Below are 16,275 nucleotides of genomic sequence, written 5' to 3'. Positions count from 1 at the left end.
CCATGAGACAGGACCAAGACCAACCGTCTACAGACTCTATACCTATGCTTAGCCCCTAAAATTATCATGACAAAGATAGGACATTCGATCTACAAGATTAAATTATCAGGCTGTTGACAAGATTTATCAGGCTGAGATTAATTCACTAAACTATTTCTTCAATTCATTAAATTATCAGGTTAATGCAGCATACAACAACTACTGCTTGAAAACTGTTTCACAACTTGGGAAATTCAACATATGTATTCACCCAGATTCAGGACTTGGCCAAATAAAACCATTGCCATTCTTATCAGTTATCACAAAATATTTGCTTTATTCTTAGTTAATGAGAGAGCAACAATGCATCTGATACCCAAAATAATAGCTACCAAAGTACATACTACCCCCTCATACAATTTGAAAGAAAGTGACAGCTGCGGTGGCCACCAACAAATAACCACATAACTGCAACTGTTACCAACCATATCTTTTCCGATATTAGTGCAACATTCTCAAAGACCCCTGTCACAGTACAATAGAATACATCAGTACAAATAGAAGCAAAATACAGAAGAAATCGTTTGGGCAAAGGTAATGAAGGTAGCACAAAATCCACAGGATGTCACGATATAATATGCATTGAATCCACAACATGAATAATTTTATTCTAACTACTATTCTTAACGCATTAAAACTCAAGAATAAAAACATGGCAAGCCTCCATGAAAGTGGGAACAAGAAAGATAAACGGTTCCTAGGTAACAAGTAAATATCAAAATACAGTTATCAAGTACCCAATGTTGTGAATACACCGCATAATCGAAATTAGTTAACATTTCTGATTCAAAAGATGATGGCACCAACTTGCAACCCCAGGAGAAACAACTACTAGCTGATAAGAGAACGCCATAACCAAAAATTGCCTTTACATTTGGTTGGAAATGATTTTGTCCAGGATAGGAGTTTAATGTTTTCTCCTCCAATCATTATATTTTTTACAATAACAAGTGTTTGAAATATGATATCAAACCATTCATATATCTCCATTAGCTTAAACTTTTGGGATAGTTGGTTCATAACTGGTAATCAACCTCTATGACAAAGTGGTCTAAATTTCGATCCTTAATGCCCCCTAATTCTAATAAAAAATTGAATTTCAGCTAAAGAATTGTGGGTTTGTGCATTGTCTACACTTCAAACCCAATGAGCTCTTATGTAAAGGGGTGTGTTATGAATATAATATAAAACCATTCATGTGTCTTCACCCAACAGCTTAAGCTTTTGTAATCATTTGTTCATGACACCTTCAATTCAATCCTTAAATTTTTTTAATAACTAATGTCATGTCAGGTCAAGAGTTTTTTCAATAGTTTCCAAGAACATGCATCCTCATGCATTTCAAGGTTTCATATAGGATAACAGTGCTTCCAAAGTTAGAATTGACTAGTGAACAAATCAAAATACCCAAAAATAATACCTTCTAGGTCAGACATTGCAGGCCAAATGAATAACTAAGCCAGAATTTCCACTTTAGCAAAAAATTCATATTTCACTATGGTCAGAAATTGCAGGGGATAATATCCCAGGCAAAATTAGTTCACTTCAGCTAAAAATTCACATACCACTATGTTCAGATATTGTAGGCTCTAGATTGAGAGGATGAACCTACAAGGTAAGCATATTTTTATTATCTTGATCCTGTTTTCTCTCAGATATCCTTTCCCAAATAGCTTATGTAAAAGGGAGAAAAGCTTGACACTTGCATGGAATTTTATTGTCAATAACTAATAATAGCAAGGGGAATATTCTTTGCAGTTACAAATTAATTATGGCATGTAAAATATTCACATCACTGCAGGATATTTTCAGGAATTTAGCGTACATCATGTATTTAAAAATGTGATGCAGAATGAAGGAGCATATTTTGCAACGATACAAGGGAGAAAAATTGGTCATTGATATGCAGATATAGGGGCTAATCACCTACCTTTTTTATTATAATGACCTTAAGTTTCTTAGCCAGGTGCATATTTTTCTATGTTCAATGGAAGAAATTGCTCTTTGATATAGGCACTAATTACCTGACTTTCTTGATCATAATAGCCTTAAGTTTCCGGGCAAGGTCCTCGGATCGAAGCCTCCGCTCCAAGTTCTTTCGGGCTAAAACACGCTTTTCAGAGTTTTTGATATGGAATCTCTGTTCTTTCTTTATCATCCTCTCGATCCCACTTGATGTCATCTTACGCTGCATCAATGCCAATGCCGATTCCAAGTTCCCATTAAAGACCCGCACTCGTATGCCTCTGCATTGCTGAAGTTGCTGCAGTTGATGACGCCCACTATTCAAGGGTTCAGTGGCGCAAGCTGACTTCCCAAATAAGCTTGATAAACGCCTAGCAATTGAGTTCATTTCTAGGAGAGATGAACGTATTTACGACTTAGTTTCTGAGAACAAGTAAAATAGTGAAAGATGAAAAGCTAAAATTTTAAAAATAGAAGCAATATAATAGTAAGGATGATGCTATCTCTTGGAATCTCCATTTGTGAATGGACTAAATTAGCGGCACTGATTAACTGAAAGCTATAATATATCCTTATGGCTTTAGGAAGGAATCAATTGATGACAATGTCACCATTATTTGAGGTTCTGGCATGTTCCTTTCTACTTAAGATTGCCAGAGGAAACTATCTCGCATGCAGCAGTATCAGCTATACACAAATATTCCTAAAGTCTGAAGTGCAAGAATGTAACAAGCACAAGAGATGAAGGTGAAAAACTTTTACATTATATTCACTACTTTGATGGCTCGGGGACCTGAGGATATGTCTTTCAAAACTTAAACATTATATGCACTGAGTTCTCGGATCTCAGATCTCAGTTCTCAGTAGGGACGGCAATGGGCAGGCAGGTATGGGTAGTAGCTACTCGCCACCCGCCCCGCGAGCAAATATTTGTATCCGGGCAGGCCGCATACCGCGCGTACCCACATCAACAGATTTTTAGATACAAGCAGGTACCCATGGATACAACCAATAAACAGTGTATGATACCTCTTAGTCATGCCAGGAAAATCAATAAAAATTAAACAAACCCAATTTCTATATCAATTAATCTCGATAAGTTCAATGAACATGCAATCAGAGGCACAGAGCACATTATAGAAATATACAAACTGGCAAACCAAAAGTTGACACTGACAATAAATCTACTAGAAGCTCCAATAGCACATACAAACACAATCGGAACGAAATGGTATCAGGAACGGCGAAGAGCAGACGAAAATGAAACGGCGAAATTACCTCGGTGGCTGCCGGTGAGATCAGAAACGGCGCGCGAAGATCACGAACGAAGAAGAGATGGGAACAGAGAAGGCAAGTGTAAAGAAGAAGCCCAGGCAGAATCGCAGGAGCAGTGAAACAATAAGGGGATTAGGGTCGGGGGCCAGAGGTGTTTCACACTACTACTTGTATATTAAGGGTATTTTTGTAACTTCGTGACACTAAACAATTTTAGCGGCGAACGAGTTTGGATCTTCTCCAGCCTTCCCTCCGGCCAAATCTCACACGTTGATCTTAGTATTAAAGGTTGTGATTCATTTCAAGTGAGAGACTATAACTCTTTTATTGTGTAACTCACTTTTTTACACTCTTAGATGGTCTAGCCGCAAGAGAGAATTCAAATCTGCGAGCAACTTGGGTATTTTCAATTTTGACGCTTTTATGTAGACCAATATTTATAAAAGTTTCAGTCTTTTTCTTCATAACAAAACTTTCCTCTTCAGCGGGTCATCGCCGTCTGCAATCCTTGTGGTGACTTGGTGTGGTGGAGACTGTGTGAAGATATTGGGCGTCTAGGAAAGAAGACGTTGTCGATAACCACAGTAGCAAGCAACCTTCGACGTCGCATGGAGAAGGAGCAGTGGACCCGGTCGCAATTCACAACAGAGGGGCACCATAAAATGGTGAAGTTTTCTTGATTCTTCCTGAACTTTTATACTTGCAACCATTGGTGATGAAGTATGTAAACTTTTTGAGACGTAGTTTGTTGTGAAAAAATATTGAAACTCTTAAAAAGATTGGTCTAATGGTTATAGTATGGTGCCTTTGTATTTAGGTTTCCTTGAGAATCGGCTTTAATCGCATGAAAAAAATGATTCCAAAGGTGGAAGATGAGTGACCGGAGGTGGAGGAGAGGTGGTCGGAGGTGATGGTGATGGAGGCATAGGTGGTGTGAGGTTGGGTAGTGGCTGAATATCATGTTGAGTAAAGGGTCTTTTTTTGTAATTTATTAAACAACACGAAAAAACAAAAATACCTCTAACTGCTTAGGGTATACTGTGGGGCATACTACTTAGTGACCCATTTTAGAGGACATTGTGAAATCCTAGTTATTAGACACCCAAAATTATACATAGTTCACTACATTAGAAATACAAACTAAACTACAAGTTCACCCGACATTAGCTTAGAATAACAATAAAATTTGTGTTTCTAATTAAAAATGAATGGGTTGTGGTGTTTTATTGTGTGAGACAAGAATAAACAAGGGAACAATATCATTTGCAATGGGGTTGTGAAGGATTTTGGTTCTCTCAAAAACATCGTAGCCAACGTGTTGACAATGCGAGTGGATAAGAGCTAAAGAAAACTCACATATAATCTTAGTTTCCACCATATTTTCTGACCACCCTGCCACCATTCCCAACCTTAAGAACCCAACACGACAACATCATTCACCGTAAAACGAGCTCAACCCATCAACCACCACATAACTTCACCACTCAACCACCAACACTGACCCCTTGACGACCCAATGTTCCAACCACTATAGTCCATGTCGTGACCATTGGGAGCCAAACCCCCAACCACCTCTCATTGTTGCGGTTGTAAATATATGACGAAATATCTCTCTCTAAGTATTCGTTGCTAATCGCTTCAAACCAAGGACATTGTGACGGCTTAATCTTCCGTCGCAAACAATCCCATATACTAGTAAATTGTTTCTAAACTTTTTTTAGTAAATTACTTAATTTTTTACATCATCATTTTAAAAAAAGAACAGCAGATCTTAGCAGAATTGGATACACGTCCACGCAAAATCTAGAGATTCATTTCGTTTCATTTCTTGTCTCTGCGCTTCAAACTCTTCCTTTCAGACTTCCATTCGGATCCAACCCGAACCCGAATCATGGTATCCAGTTTGGAGGCGGTGGTTGCTGATCGGAGCCGGTCCAGCTCCCGGACGCCGAACCATTCGCCGAGGCTTGGCCCGAGCCGCCTCTCCTCCAGCTCCCATAGATCCCATTCTCCTTCTTCTTCACTTTCCTTATCATCATCATCATCGCATTGGTATCGAAGGAAAAAAGTGCTTCTGGCGCTTATGGTGTTGCTAGCTTTCTTCTTCTTTTTGAATTGGATTATGCTCCTCGGCTTACAGCACCATCACCATGAAGAATACGAATCACCCAAACGCCGTTCCTCTCTTTCTCTCTCGCTTCTTCAGGTCTGTGTTTGTCTCTGCTTTATTATCATTCAATCACATGATTTTGATTGCACTGGACTCATATAAAGCATTTTTAGAAACTCTGCTGTGATGTGATGTGTTATACTTATGATGGCTTATATTTCTTGGCCTCTGAATGAGTTTCTTCCTTTTCGTTCGTTCTGATGCTTGTTTTACAGGGAAAATGGAACAAGACTGGAAACAGGAAAAAACCACAAAAGGGTAATTATGTGAGGATGTTGGCATTGGCTGCCCACGCCTTGGCAGAGGTATGTAGTATGTACTATATTCAGAGATCCATGTCTAGTTGGGGTCTTATTGTTTTCGATTTTGGTGATGTTGAAAAACATTCATTAATGTTGAACGATTTGTGTTTAAACTGTGTTTTAATCTTGAGTTTACAATAATTCATCTTGTCTTTTGAAGCTTAAACGTGTAGAATCAAGAAAAATGTCAGCAACATTCACTTTAACATACTTTTTACAACACTCTTTCATTGACCGATAACCCTTATATGGCAGACATCCAAATTTCAAATACTATCCAACAGAAAAGATAAAAAATTCATTTTTAGATTTGGTTCTACTCTCTGCGGAGTTTCTTTACTGCGTATTTGAAAATCCGGTAGGTTTTCACGTTGGGGGGAAGAAGTGATTCTAGGAGAAGCTACTAGAAGTAGCTGTCATGGAGGAGAAGTGATTTTTGGAGGGTTAATCGTGGGTCCGATCACAATGTGAAATGCCAAATTAACCAAGCAGCATTAAAACTTTCGAAACAGAGGTTACCTAGTGCAAGCTACTAATTGCATCTTAGCCAAGCAGTCTGTTGGTAGTCATAAGACTCAAGTTATAGAATTTATTTTCCAATTACTTGGTAGAGTAAAGTTTTATAGGAGCAAGTTTTCAGAAACACTGACTTTTTGTATGTTATGGGACAGAATAAACGTGAACCAAAAGATTTGTGGCAGGAACCCTTGGTTCCTGCTTCTGCTTGGAGACCTTGTGCTGATCAGCGAAATTGGGAACCTAATGGTAAGTGTGTCTGAAATTTAATTTTTGTTTATATAATGCCTCATTGATTCATAATAAAGGTGATATTCACTGTCTGCTCTCTTCCACTGTACTCAAATAGAAGGAAATAATGGATATATTTTGGTTACCGCAAATGGCGGGATCAATCAACAACGAGTAGCTGTAAGTATTCTATATTAGGCTGCTTTATTTTATTATGATCATGCTTCTGAATTAATAGGGTTTAATTGATTTTCGAGGAGAAAAGGCCAAGCTTTATTTTAATGATTACTGTGTAATTTGTTTTAATTTTGATTCATAACAGGTTTGTAATGCTGTTGTTGTGGCCCGGTTACTCAATTCAACTTTGGTTATCCCCAAATTTATGTACAGTAGTGTATGGAGAGATGTGAGGTAATGTTCTTTCCAGCTCTCTTTCTTCTTTCGCTTCCTCCTGATCCTCACATATTTTTCTGTTTTATTTTCCTAATATCCGCTTTAGTTAATAAAACCGATGATCTAGCTAGGACTTTGACCAATGCTCAGTTCTGACATTGATGATTAGTGGAATGTTATAATATGCATCTGGGCTTTGATTAGGATATATTAAGATTTATGAATAATTTTGGTTGATAGGTTGCACATGACTTAAGAGTTTATTTCTCATGTATTTGTGGGGCAAAATAGCTTATTGGAATTTCTAGCTTTTTCTTTTGTCATGTATTATTTCAATGCCACATGGCCCACACCTGCAATCCATGGGTCTTATAATTGCTTATTGTATACTTTCATAGTCAATTCAGCGATATCTATCAGGAGGAGCATTTTATCAATTACTTGACTCCTGATATTCGGATAGTCAGGGAACTTCCCAAGAAACTACAGTCTTTGGACTTGGAGGCGATAGGCAGTGTTGTAAGTCACTTCCTGCCCATGCGAGGAAACTGATTAAACTCTACTTTATCACTTGTATTTGTTTTTAATTGTTTAGAACATGTTTCCAGGTATCAGATGTTGACATGGGGAAGGAGGCCAAGCCAAGTTTTTACGTGAAACACATCCTACCCATTATACTTAAAAATCAAGTTATTCACTTTGTTGGATTTGGGAATCGCTTGGCATTTGATCCGATACCATTTGAGCTGCAGGTAAATGTCCTTTGATGCTTAAACATTACATTATGTTTTTCATGATTTCAAGCTCTGCAATGGTCTACTATTACCGTCTTTCTGATTTCAATCTACTATGCTCTTCCTAATTGGGAAATTCATTTAGAGACTTCGTTGCAGATGTAACTTTCAGGCCTTGCAATTCGTTCCCAGAATACAAGAAATTGGTGCTTTGCTTCTTAAAAGGTTACGGGAAGATACAGCTCATATTGGACCATTGGATCATTATCTTGTTGGTTCATTTGCAGAATCAGTGAAGGGGAAAGGTGGAACTAATTCCAAGAAAGTATCCAAATACCTAGCTTTACATCTCAGATTTGAAATTGACATGGTAGCTCATTCTTTATGTGAATTTGGGGGAGGTGAGGAAGAGAGGAAAGAATTGGAAGCATATCGTGAAATCCATTTTCCTGCATTGGCACTACTGAAGAAGACTACAAAGTATGCATCATAATCCTTTTATCTGAAACTGTTTCCAACTTATACTACCAGGATTGGAAAGATTCGGCGTTCATGCTTATCTTCTTTTACATACCATGATTTTAATTTATGATGAGAAAAGCCTTACTGTTCAATTCTTTGACTTAAATTAATTGTAATCTGTGCAGATTACCTTCTCCTTCAGAGCTCAGGTCTGAAGGCCTATGTCCTTTGACACCTGAAGAAGCCATCCTCATGCTTGCTGCACTTGGTTTTAACCGCAAGACACACATATATGTAGCTGGTTCTAATCTGTATGGAGGTCGCTCACGGTTGGTTGCTTTGACCAGCTTGTACCCTAAATTAGTCACTAAAGAGAACTTACTTTCTCCAGATGAACTCAAACCGTTTGCTAATTATTCATCTCAGGTTTGTTGCTATTGTCATTCTTGTTCCAGATGTGTTAACATCTTACAGATCTAATTGAGTCCCTTATTATGGGAAATTTTGTTTTATGCGTTACTTTTTTGTACATTGCTCCTCATACTGAATTATTCAATTTTTGGCATTAATCGGGAATGGTTACCTGCTTATCACTCAGTTTTTTTATTTTTTGCCAACAAGATAATTGAAAATGAACACTGCATTTGTTTTGGTTCTACTTTCTATTGTAGTTAGCCGCATTGGATTTCATAGGCTGCACTGCCTCGGATGCATTTGCCATGACCGATTCAGGAAGTCAGCTATCATCTTTGGTATCCGGGTATCGAATATATTACGGTGGAGGAAGAATGCCAACAATACGTCCAAATAAACGCAGGCTTGCTGATATATTTATGAAGAACTCATCCATAGAGTGGCGTGTTTTTGAACAGAGAGTGAGGAAAGCAGTGAGACAAACTAAACATGTGCAGACAAGGCCGAAGGCCAGAAGTATTTACAGGTACCCTAGGTGTAAAGAATGTATGTGCAGGACAGATTGATTGATTTATATAGTTTGACTGTAATTGCCCATTGTAATTTTGTAACATTATTGTTCAATGTTCATTTTTCCACTAATTTTTTTATCTGGCTAAATTGGTCAGTTCATGTCATTATAACAACACTCATAACCATTACTTAGGATAAGACTGATCTCTGTCAGATTGTGACAGTTGTCTTATGTTTTCATGATTTCATCACACTGGTTAGGCCAGAGAGGTTGTGAGAAATTCGTTTATGAATTCCTTCGTATTATGAATTTCTGAGCATTGTTTCATTTCATACATACGACACTGGAAAGAAAATTTATCCTGGTAGGATGACCCTGGTATCTTCTTGTAGCATCAAAGGTAAACCCAACATGATTATTACCGTAAATAAAAACTGAAACTGACTTATTGTGAAAAATAGGAAGTTTAGAAGATGAATTATTATTGTAAAAAAGCCCGTATTCGACCGAGCCTAATATATTAAATATTCAATCTTTCAATGTACTGAAACCGGTAGAACTGACAATGTAATTCTTACAATGTGGTTCAAGTTTCCTATCAAAACAATCTGACCAAAGCTAAAATTTTGCGTTGGTTGGATGACAGTGAACTTTATTTCTAGTTCTTGTTTTCCTTGTGGACTTATGGTAAACAGAGTTGGGCACAGGTTGACTATAGTTCCATTTGGAGGTAGAACAGAGCCTATGTATGTCTCTGTATAGTTTCCTACATTCATAACAGTTCTCCGCACAGAAGCTGATCCTCTCAATGCAGATATAGTTACGGAAGGAAGGTTTAGATTGAATGGAGAGTCAAACGGGTTATCGCATTGTTCTCCAGTGGTTGCATTTACCTTGCCCTTGTCGACGTTTGGCACAGAGCACAAGAACCTGATGTAGTCTGCAAATCCTGTTTCATGATCATTTTGCTCTCAGTACAATACAATAACCAAGGGGAATAAGCATTGAATTCTCTGGCTCTAAACTCTTCTACTAGTAGTAGCATACCTGATGGAAGTACCAAGCCTGGATCTCTGGCCCAGTTGGGGTTCACAATGCCTGCCCCATAGTCAAAAGGAGTGGAAGGATACAAGGTGTTGATACCATAGCCTTCAACCATGATAAGCTCTCCAAGATTATCATACTTTGTGCTGGTTGTGGTGATTGTTGATGCTATCATTGATGGATCCCATGATGGATTATACTGCTTGATAAGTGCAGCTATTCCAGCCACATGAGGCACGGCCATGCTGGTACCAGAAATTATTGCAAAATTGTCTCCTGTATGTGTTGGCAGTAAAAGAGTTAAATTACAGTGTCAACTGATTGAACTACTGAACTCCCCCCTCCCATTATTCACAGGGACCTAGGATTAAATTCCTTTGTCTCTGATTGATGCTAATAGATTATTTAAATATCAGTTCTATTTGCCAATAATAGTTATAATGTACCTCTCAGCTCAGGTGCTGTGGCACTCATGGGGCTCCAGGCTCCCCATATTTGGTGCCCTGGAGCAAGAACATCAGGTTTAAGTACATCAGCAGGATCTTTGTCCTTGTCAATGATATTTGGACCCCTTGAAGAAAATCTACTCACAATGGGTGATCGCCCCGTGAAAGAGGCAATTCTTCCTTCCCCGACAGCTGCAACAGCACCAAATTCTATGGCAGTTCCTCTCCCATCCCTCTTGGTATGTTCTTCATAGTACTGTAATAGAACCTACATTTCAAAGAAATCTTTTTATTTATCTAATTGCATAGCTTCTATTTAAATGATAATTCTGATATGTTATTTTATGTACCTGAGCATCAGCCACACGAGGGATCAAAATACCAGAAATGGCAAAAGGAATTGGCTGTCCAACATAATCACCATAGGTTGGGTTTGCAGCTAGAATAAAACCCTCGAATCCTAGAGCCTTTGCGGTGTCAACAATGGCAACCAGAGTTGATGTTCCATTAGAGAAACCTGTTGAGAAATTGCAGATAACGACACTTCCTAACACTATCTTAGGGTCCAAGGCTTCTGGATGTTGACACTCTTCTATGTACTCTGGAGTCCTTGGGAATGTTCCATTTGTTTTCATTGCATCCTTAGCTAATACTAGCTTAAACAAAGCTAACAAACTGGGTCCTGTAGTGTAGCTTAGTTAGAATCTCAAACGCTGAACATTTGAAGTGGTACACGAACACAAGTATAGATTAACATTGAAGGATTGTTTTGGGATGCAGAACAAAACTACCTGATAGTCCAACTCCATCGATTGTTTGGCTATTTCCAAGGAGAAGTGAAGCATGGTACTTTCTATCCGTGTTGCAAGCACCAACACTCACACTCCAGGGACTGAATGACACTACAGATGAAGGTGCTGGACCTTTATTCCCTGCAGCTTCCACCACAAAAACTCCTGCTTTTCGTGCAAATAGCAAGGAAATCTCAAACAAGCCCAAGAAGGTCAATGTGTCTTCTGGGGGTTCATTTGGTCCAATAGAGAGATTTATGATATCCACCCCATCCATCACAGCCTGTAATCAAAACTCAAACAAGCTACTTTAGTGTGTTTCAATTTCCGTTGAGCTCAGGGTTTAGGGTTTAGGGTTTACTTGATCAAGCTACATGATGGATCTAATCGGTTTGAGATAGACAGTGTCACTTACTTGATCGATAGCTGCAATGACATCTGCTTCAGTTCCCGTTGTTGGATAGACAGCCTTATAAACAGCAATCCTGCAAAAAGAAAGCAACATTCATAGCCACAAGTCTGACCCTGTGGTGTAAATATTACACAATTTCTTTATCCTTTCAGTGGCATTGGTTGAAGCTGATGTGAAACAATGATTTCTCATCTCACATCCAACACAACCAATATAACCCTGATAGAAAAAAACAAGCAGAAAACTGACCTTGCACGCGGCGCCATTCCGCTGGCTCTCCCATAGAACAAACTATTTACAACAACAGGAACACCAGCATTTCCAGCAGCAATAGATGCCACATGACTGAAACCAATTAGACACAACAAACAGCGTCAGGAACCTACTATTCCAAAAGTTTAACAAACACACGCCCCGTCTTAATAACTATTAATTAACCAAACCTGCCATGTCCATCTGCATCAAACGGTGAAAGAAAATCTACTGAAGCATTGAGGGTGGTAGCAGCTTCAACCCCAGCTGAGAAGTACCTAGCTGACACTATCTTTCCAGTGCAAGACGTGTATGGGAACATTGGACCAGATTGACATTCGCCTCTGAAAGGAGAGGGACTTGAATTGAAAGGGTGCAAAGGGTTGTAAGCAAAGCTTGGGTGATGTGGGTTGATGCCAGTGTCAACAAAAGCAATAACAACTCCTTCCCCTGCATTTTTGACTCCTCCTTCCTCTGCCCATATTCCTTTTGGTAAATTTAGAAAGTCAGGAGTGTAAGTTGTCATCTTTTTAGCTCCTCTGTCTTTTGCTACCAACTTCACTCCCGGAACACCTTTCAGCTTTTTAGCCTAAAATTTTTGAAATATCAGGGATTAAATTTTGGTGATTTCTAAAATTATTAGGAAAATCCAAATCAAACAGAAGAAATGTGGGGATTAAAGTTAAATATTTCTTGCTAGAGAAGAGGACCTTGGAAGGGGTTGTGTGGACAGAAAATCCATTAATAATGTGTTTGAAACTGTGGAGTTTATTGTAGCCTCCTTTGTCTAAATTGCTTTGCAGAAGTAGATCGTGAGATGCCAATAAGTGATTTGCATGCGCCTTCGAGGCTTCGCTGTATAGTTAGCAATGCACAAAAACAAGCAAACACACTATTAGTGTAAGGTACACATAAACTTAAATTGTGGGGGCGATTGAAACATAATTATATAAATTAATCACTTTTGTCTCCCCCGAACTAAGGAAAGCGCGCACATATATATATATATATATATATATATATATATATATATATATATATGGTTTACAAATTAAAATGACTTTTCTACAAAGTATTTTTAGCACTTTTAGCACGTATAAAACATATTATGAATAACATGACTGAATATTAATTATATTAGTTGTAAAAAAACATGATTCAAGGGTGAACCACTATACAACCAACCACAACAAATTATTACTTTCGTTCTTTATTAACGCCTACTTAGGAAGATTCTTTTTTATTTCTTTAAATATTTGCTCACTTAGAATTTTAAAAGTTTATTAATAGTTGTTTTCCATATAATTTGTTATGAGAAAAATAAATGAAGAGCTCTAAAAATACACTTTAACCTCTTCTAAGAATAAAAATATACTTTAAAAAGTAAATTAGAAAAAGAACAATTTTTTAAAAAATTAACATTAATTATATTTCTTAATGTATGAGTTTATTCTCTTTTTAACAAAGAAAAAATACTTAAATATATAATATATACTATTATATACTACTACCTTCATTTCTTATTAATTGCCAACTTTGAAGAAATATTTTTGTATCTATATATCTATCCACTTAGAATTTCAAGAAAGTATTAATTAATGTTTTTTCAAATAATTTTCTTGTGTGAACAATAAATGAGGAAAAATAAAATACATTCTAAAGGGTAAAAAGGGAAACAAATAATATTTTTCTAATAATTAATAAAATTAATCGTCATTCTTAATATGTATGTTTTTTTTCTCTTTTTGGATAGTTAATTATGAACGCAGTAACTAATAATTAACACATTAATTATATATCAATACACATTAATTAATAAAAGTATAAACATTAATTATTAATTATTTAGAAAGAGAAAAAATATACATATTAAGAAATGAAATTAATTTTATTAACTTTCTTAAAAGTATTATTTATTTTCCTAATTTTTTTAAAAATTGTGATTTAACTCTTCTCATTTATTCATAATGCATTATTTGGGAAAATACTAAATATTTCTCTTTTAAAATTTTAAGTGGATTAATAAATATGAACAAATTTATTTTCTGACATAAACAATTAATAAAAAGGAGAGGGAATGGAAGTAATTTACGATCTCAGGAATTTCATTGTGCAAAAAATTAATGCGTTTCAAGTGCTTATGGTTGGTGATGAATAAAAGTTGAGAAACAAAGAGAAATTGCCAGGTGGTAATGTATAATCATGCCAAGCCTTTGTAACTAAAAGGATCTTATTGCAGTACAAGGCAAACCACCCAATAATATGCTTGCTTGTTTTAACATATAACAAGTATAAACTTGGGCTTTAGAAGACAAAATACAATTTAACATCAATTTTAAGGTGTCCTTAATTTTTTTTAGTGTGAGGATATCTCTTAGCCAATGACCCTAGATTAACACCTTTAGAGGCACTGAAATTATGGAAGTACAATTTTTCCTTTTTCAACAAATCATTTTTCATACACATAATCAACATTTGAATAAAAAGTTTAATTTTTTGACATATAAAGAATTTCACGGATCAATAATCATTTATAAGGAAAAAAGGAGAGAGTAAATTGAAAAAATAAGATATGGTATATGTAATTAACCTGTTGGGGTCAATTCTTGATGAATCTCCATCACGTAAGCCTTCATGAAATGCAACCCCATTTCCCTCTAATAAGACCAAGTATATCGATCGCTCTTCTTGAAAGCAAGTTATGGAAATCAAGAAGATGGAAATGAAAATGCTTAGGAATAATGGTAAAGCCATGGTAGCAACACTCCTTTTGGCCATGGTTGCAACAAGCTAAATTAAAGGTGTAGTTTTAATTTGGTAGTGTTGAGTTGATATATAGTGATCACAAGTCTAATAATATATATAGATGCAAGCAGAGAGAGATAATTAACTCTAATTAATAACCTTAGTGTTAAAGTGAACAAAGTTTATCTTTAAAGGGAAGAAAAAACGTGAACAAAACTTTGAATATGACATCCTAAGTAAATTTAGTATTCTAAGTCCAAGCGTTACCATGTTTTACTCATCAAAGTGATTCAACAAAAACAAAAGCATGTGACTGTATCACGCTAGGCATGCAATATCATGTGGATGGCTTCAAATTAAAGAAAACTAACTTAGATTAGAAACGCGCCCTGTGCAGTTATAGTGTTGAAATGGAAACAACGGACCACTTATTAATTGAGTGTGTCAAATCTTGGCAAAATCATATATGGTGCGATATCATTGCTAGTGCAAATTTCTAGCTATTGGGTGTGTCCAATAGCAATTTTAATGGAAGGATTGAATTTATTAAATCAGAAATATAATGCGGTTATTTGGGAATTGATTCCATTCGGTTGATTTGGTTATATAGAAATAAAGTCACCTTTAATAACTTTTTTTAGGTAAATTTGTTGTTGTTCTAACAAATATGAAATTTAATTTTACTATGTGTGGAACAAATAGGAATGAGTACCCTCATTGATTCATGACCGGTCCAATTATCCGAACATCAATAAAAATAAAAATTGGAATCAAAGATACCTTTATATAAGCTGGTTAAAATTCAATAAAAGCCAACATATGTATATATGAATCAATTACTGGCCTGGAAGATTGTATGTAGCAAAAAACGCAACTACAGCAAGAAATGACATGTCACTATTTAGGGCCCGTTTGGTGACCAGGACAGGATAGGATAAGACAGGATAATAATCATATCATGTTGTTATCTGTTGTTTGTTGCGCCAGCAGGATATGATAGCACTATCCTGTCTCCTATCCTATCCTGTCAATCATGTGTAAAAGTTATCCTGAGGGGGGAGCTAGGATAGAGCAGGATAGAATACCAGTTATATATTTTCTTTCAGTATCATAACTCCAAATTAATTTATTTTAATATTATATAATTTATAATTTATAATAATATTAATTAATAAATATAAAAATATTAATTTAACTAAAATAAAAATAAATAAAAATATTATTCATAAATAGTAAAATAGACTACTCACTTACAAATATTGATTTATTAATAATAATAGACTAATTTAATATTTTCATATCCTATTATCTAAAAATTATTTATCTACTTATATAATAATTTAAATATAAAGTATTTTTGAAATAATAATATTTTTAATTTAGTTAATTTTTATTATTTTGTCACGTGTCACAACTAAGTGAAAAATATTGATTACAAATATTGATTTTTTAATAGTAATAGATTAATTTTTTATTTTCATCTCCTATTATTTAAAACTACTTATCTACTTATATAATAATTTATAATTCAAATATAAAGTACTTTTGAAATAATAATATTCTTAATTTA

General features: G+C 35.8%; 3 protein-coding genes across 4 annotated transcripts; 1 reads left to right on the top strand and 2 right to left on the bottom strand.

The window, feature by feature from the left end:
- Nucleotides 1–263: 263 nt before the first annotated feature.
- LOC130710364 (uncharacterized) lies at nt 264–3,441 on the bottom strand. Of its 2 annotated transcripts, none has more exons than XM_057559594.1 (3): nt 3,283–3,441; nt 2,064–2,394; nt 264–504 (listed from the first exon to the last, which is right to left on the bottom strand). In XM_057559594.1, the coding sequence occupies exons 2-3, from the start codon at nt 2,390–2,392 to the stop codon at nt 495–497; spliced, it is 339 nt and encodes a 112-aa protein (XP_057415577.1). In that variant the 5' UTR covers nt 2,393–2,394; nt 3,283–3,441; the 3' UTR covers nt 264–494. The 2 variants fall into 2 exon arrangements, with proteins under 2 accessions (XP_057415577.1, XP_057415578.1); XM_057559595.1 differs by having other exon boundaries at nt 2,064–2,427; nt 3,283–3,440.
- A 1,621-nt stretch (nt 3,442–5,062) lies between these two features.
- On the top strand, nt 5,063–9,143 carry LOC130714829 (O-fucosyltransferase 15-like). The gene is made up of 10 exons (XM_057564788.1): nt 5,063–5,485; nt 5,665–5,754; nt 6,423–6,516; nt 6,617–6,678; nt 6,821–6,909; nt 7,290–7,410; nt 7,500–7,643; nt 7,771–8,105; nt 8,273–8,513; nt 8,759–9,143. Exons 1-10 carry the CDS (start codon nt 5,171–5,173, stop codon nt 9,065–9,067), a joined length of 1,800 nt encoding a protein of 599 aa, XP_057420771.1. The 5' UTR covers nt 5,063–5,170; the 3' UTR covers nt 9,068–9,143.
- Nucleotides 9,144–9,527: 384 nt separating this feature from the next.
- Nucleotides 9,528–14,764, bottom strand: LOC130714164 (subtilisin-like protease SBT2.4). The gene is made up of 10 exons (XM_057564057.1): nt 14,551–14,764; nt 12,671–12,815; nt 12,152–12,549; nt 11,958–12,053; nt 11,712–11,781; nt 11,297–11,579; nt 10,856–11,187; nt 10,506–10,773; nt 10,063–10,335; nt 9,528–9,964 (listed from the first exon to the last, which is right to left on the bottom strand). Exons 1-10 carry the CDS (start codon nt 14,736–14,738, stop codon nt 9,552–9,554), a joined length of 2,466 nt encoding a protein of 821 aa, XP_057420040.1. The 5' UTR covers nt 14,739–14,764; the 3' UTR covers nt 9,528–9,551.
- Nucleotides 14,765–16,275: the final 1,511 nt, after the last annotated feature.

The sequence above is a fragment of the Lotus japonicus genome, chromosome 4 (assembly GCF_012489685.1).
Source record: "Lotus japonicus ecotype B-129 chromosome 4, LjGifu_v1.2".
Lineage (NCBI taxonomy): Eukaryota > Viridiplantae > Streptophyta > Magnoliopsida > Fabales > Fabaceae > Lotus > Lotus japonicus.
The sequence above is the reverse complement of the archived record's forward strand: the minus strand, read 5'-3'. Positions and strand labels throughout refer to the sequence as shown.

Coding starts and splice junctions, on each gene's coding strand:
- LOC130710364 (XM_057559594.1), bottom strand. CDS start 2,392: ATGAACTCAATTGCTAGGCGTTTATCAAGCTTATTTGGGAAGTCAGCT.
- LOC130714829 (XM_057564788.1), top strand. CDS start 5,171: ATGGTATCCAGTTTGGAGGCGGTGGTTGCTGATCGGAGCCGGTCCAGC. Junction 5,486..5,664: donor TTTCTCTCTCGCTTCTTCAG/GTCTGTGTTTGT, acceptor CTTGTTTTACAG/GGAAAATGGAACAAGACTGG. Junction 6,910..7,289: donor AGTGTATGGAGAGATGTGAG/GTAATGTTCTTT, acceptor ATACTTTCATAG/TCAATTCAGCGATATCTATC.
- LOC130714164 (XM_057564057.1), bottom strand. CDS start 14,738: ATGGCCAAAAGGAGTGTTGCTACCATGGCTTTACCATTATTCCTAAGC. Junction 12,054..12,151: donor GATGCAGATGGACATGGCAG/GTTTGGTTAATT, acceptor AATTGGTTTCAG/TCATGTGGCATCTATTGCTG. Junction 11,188..11,296: donor CGATGGAGTTGGACTATCAG/GTAGTTTTGTTC, acceptor GCTACACTACAG/GACCCAGTTTGTTAGCTTTG.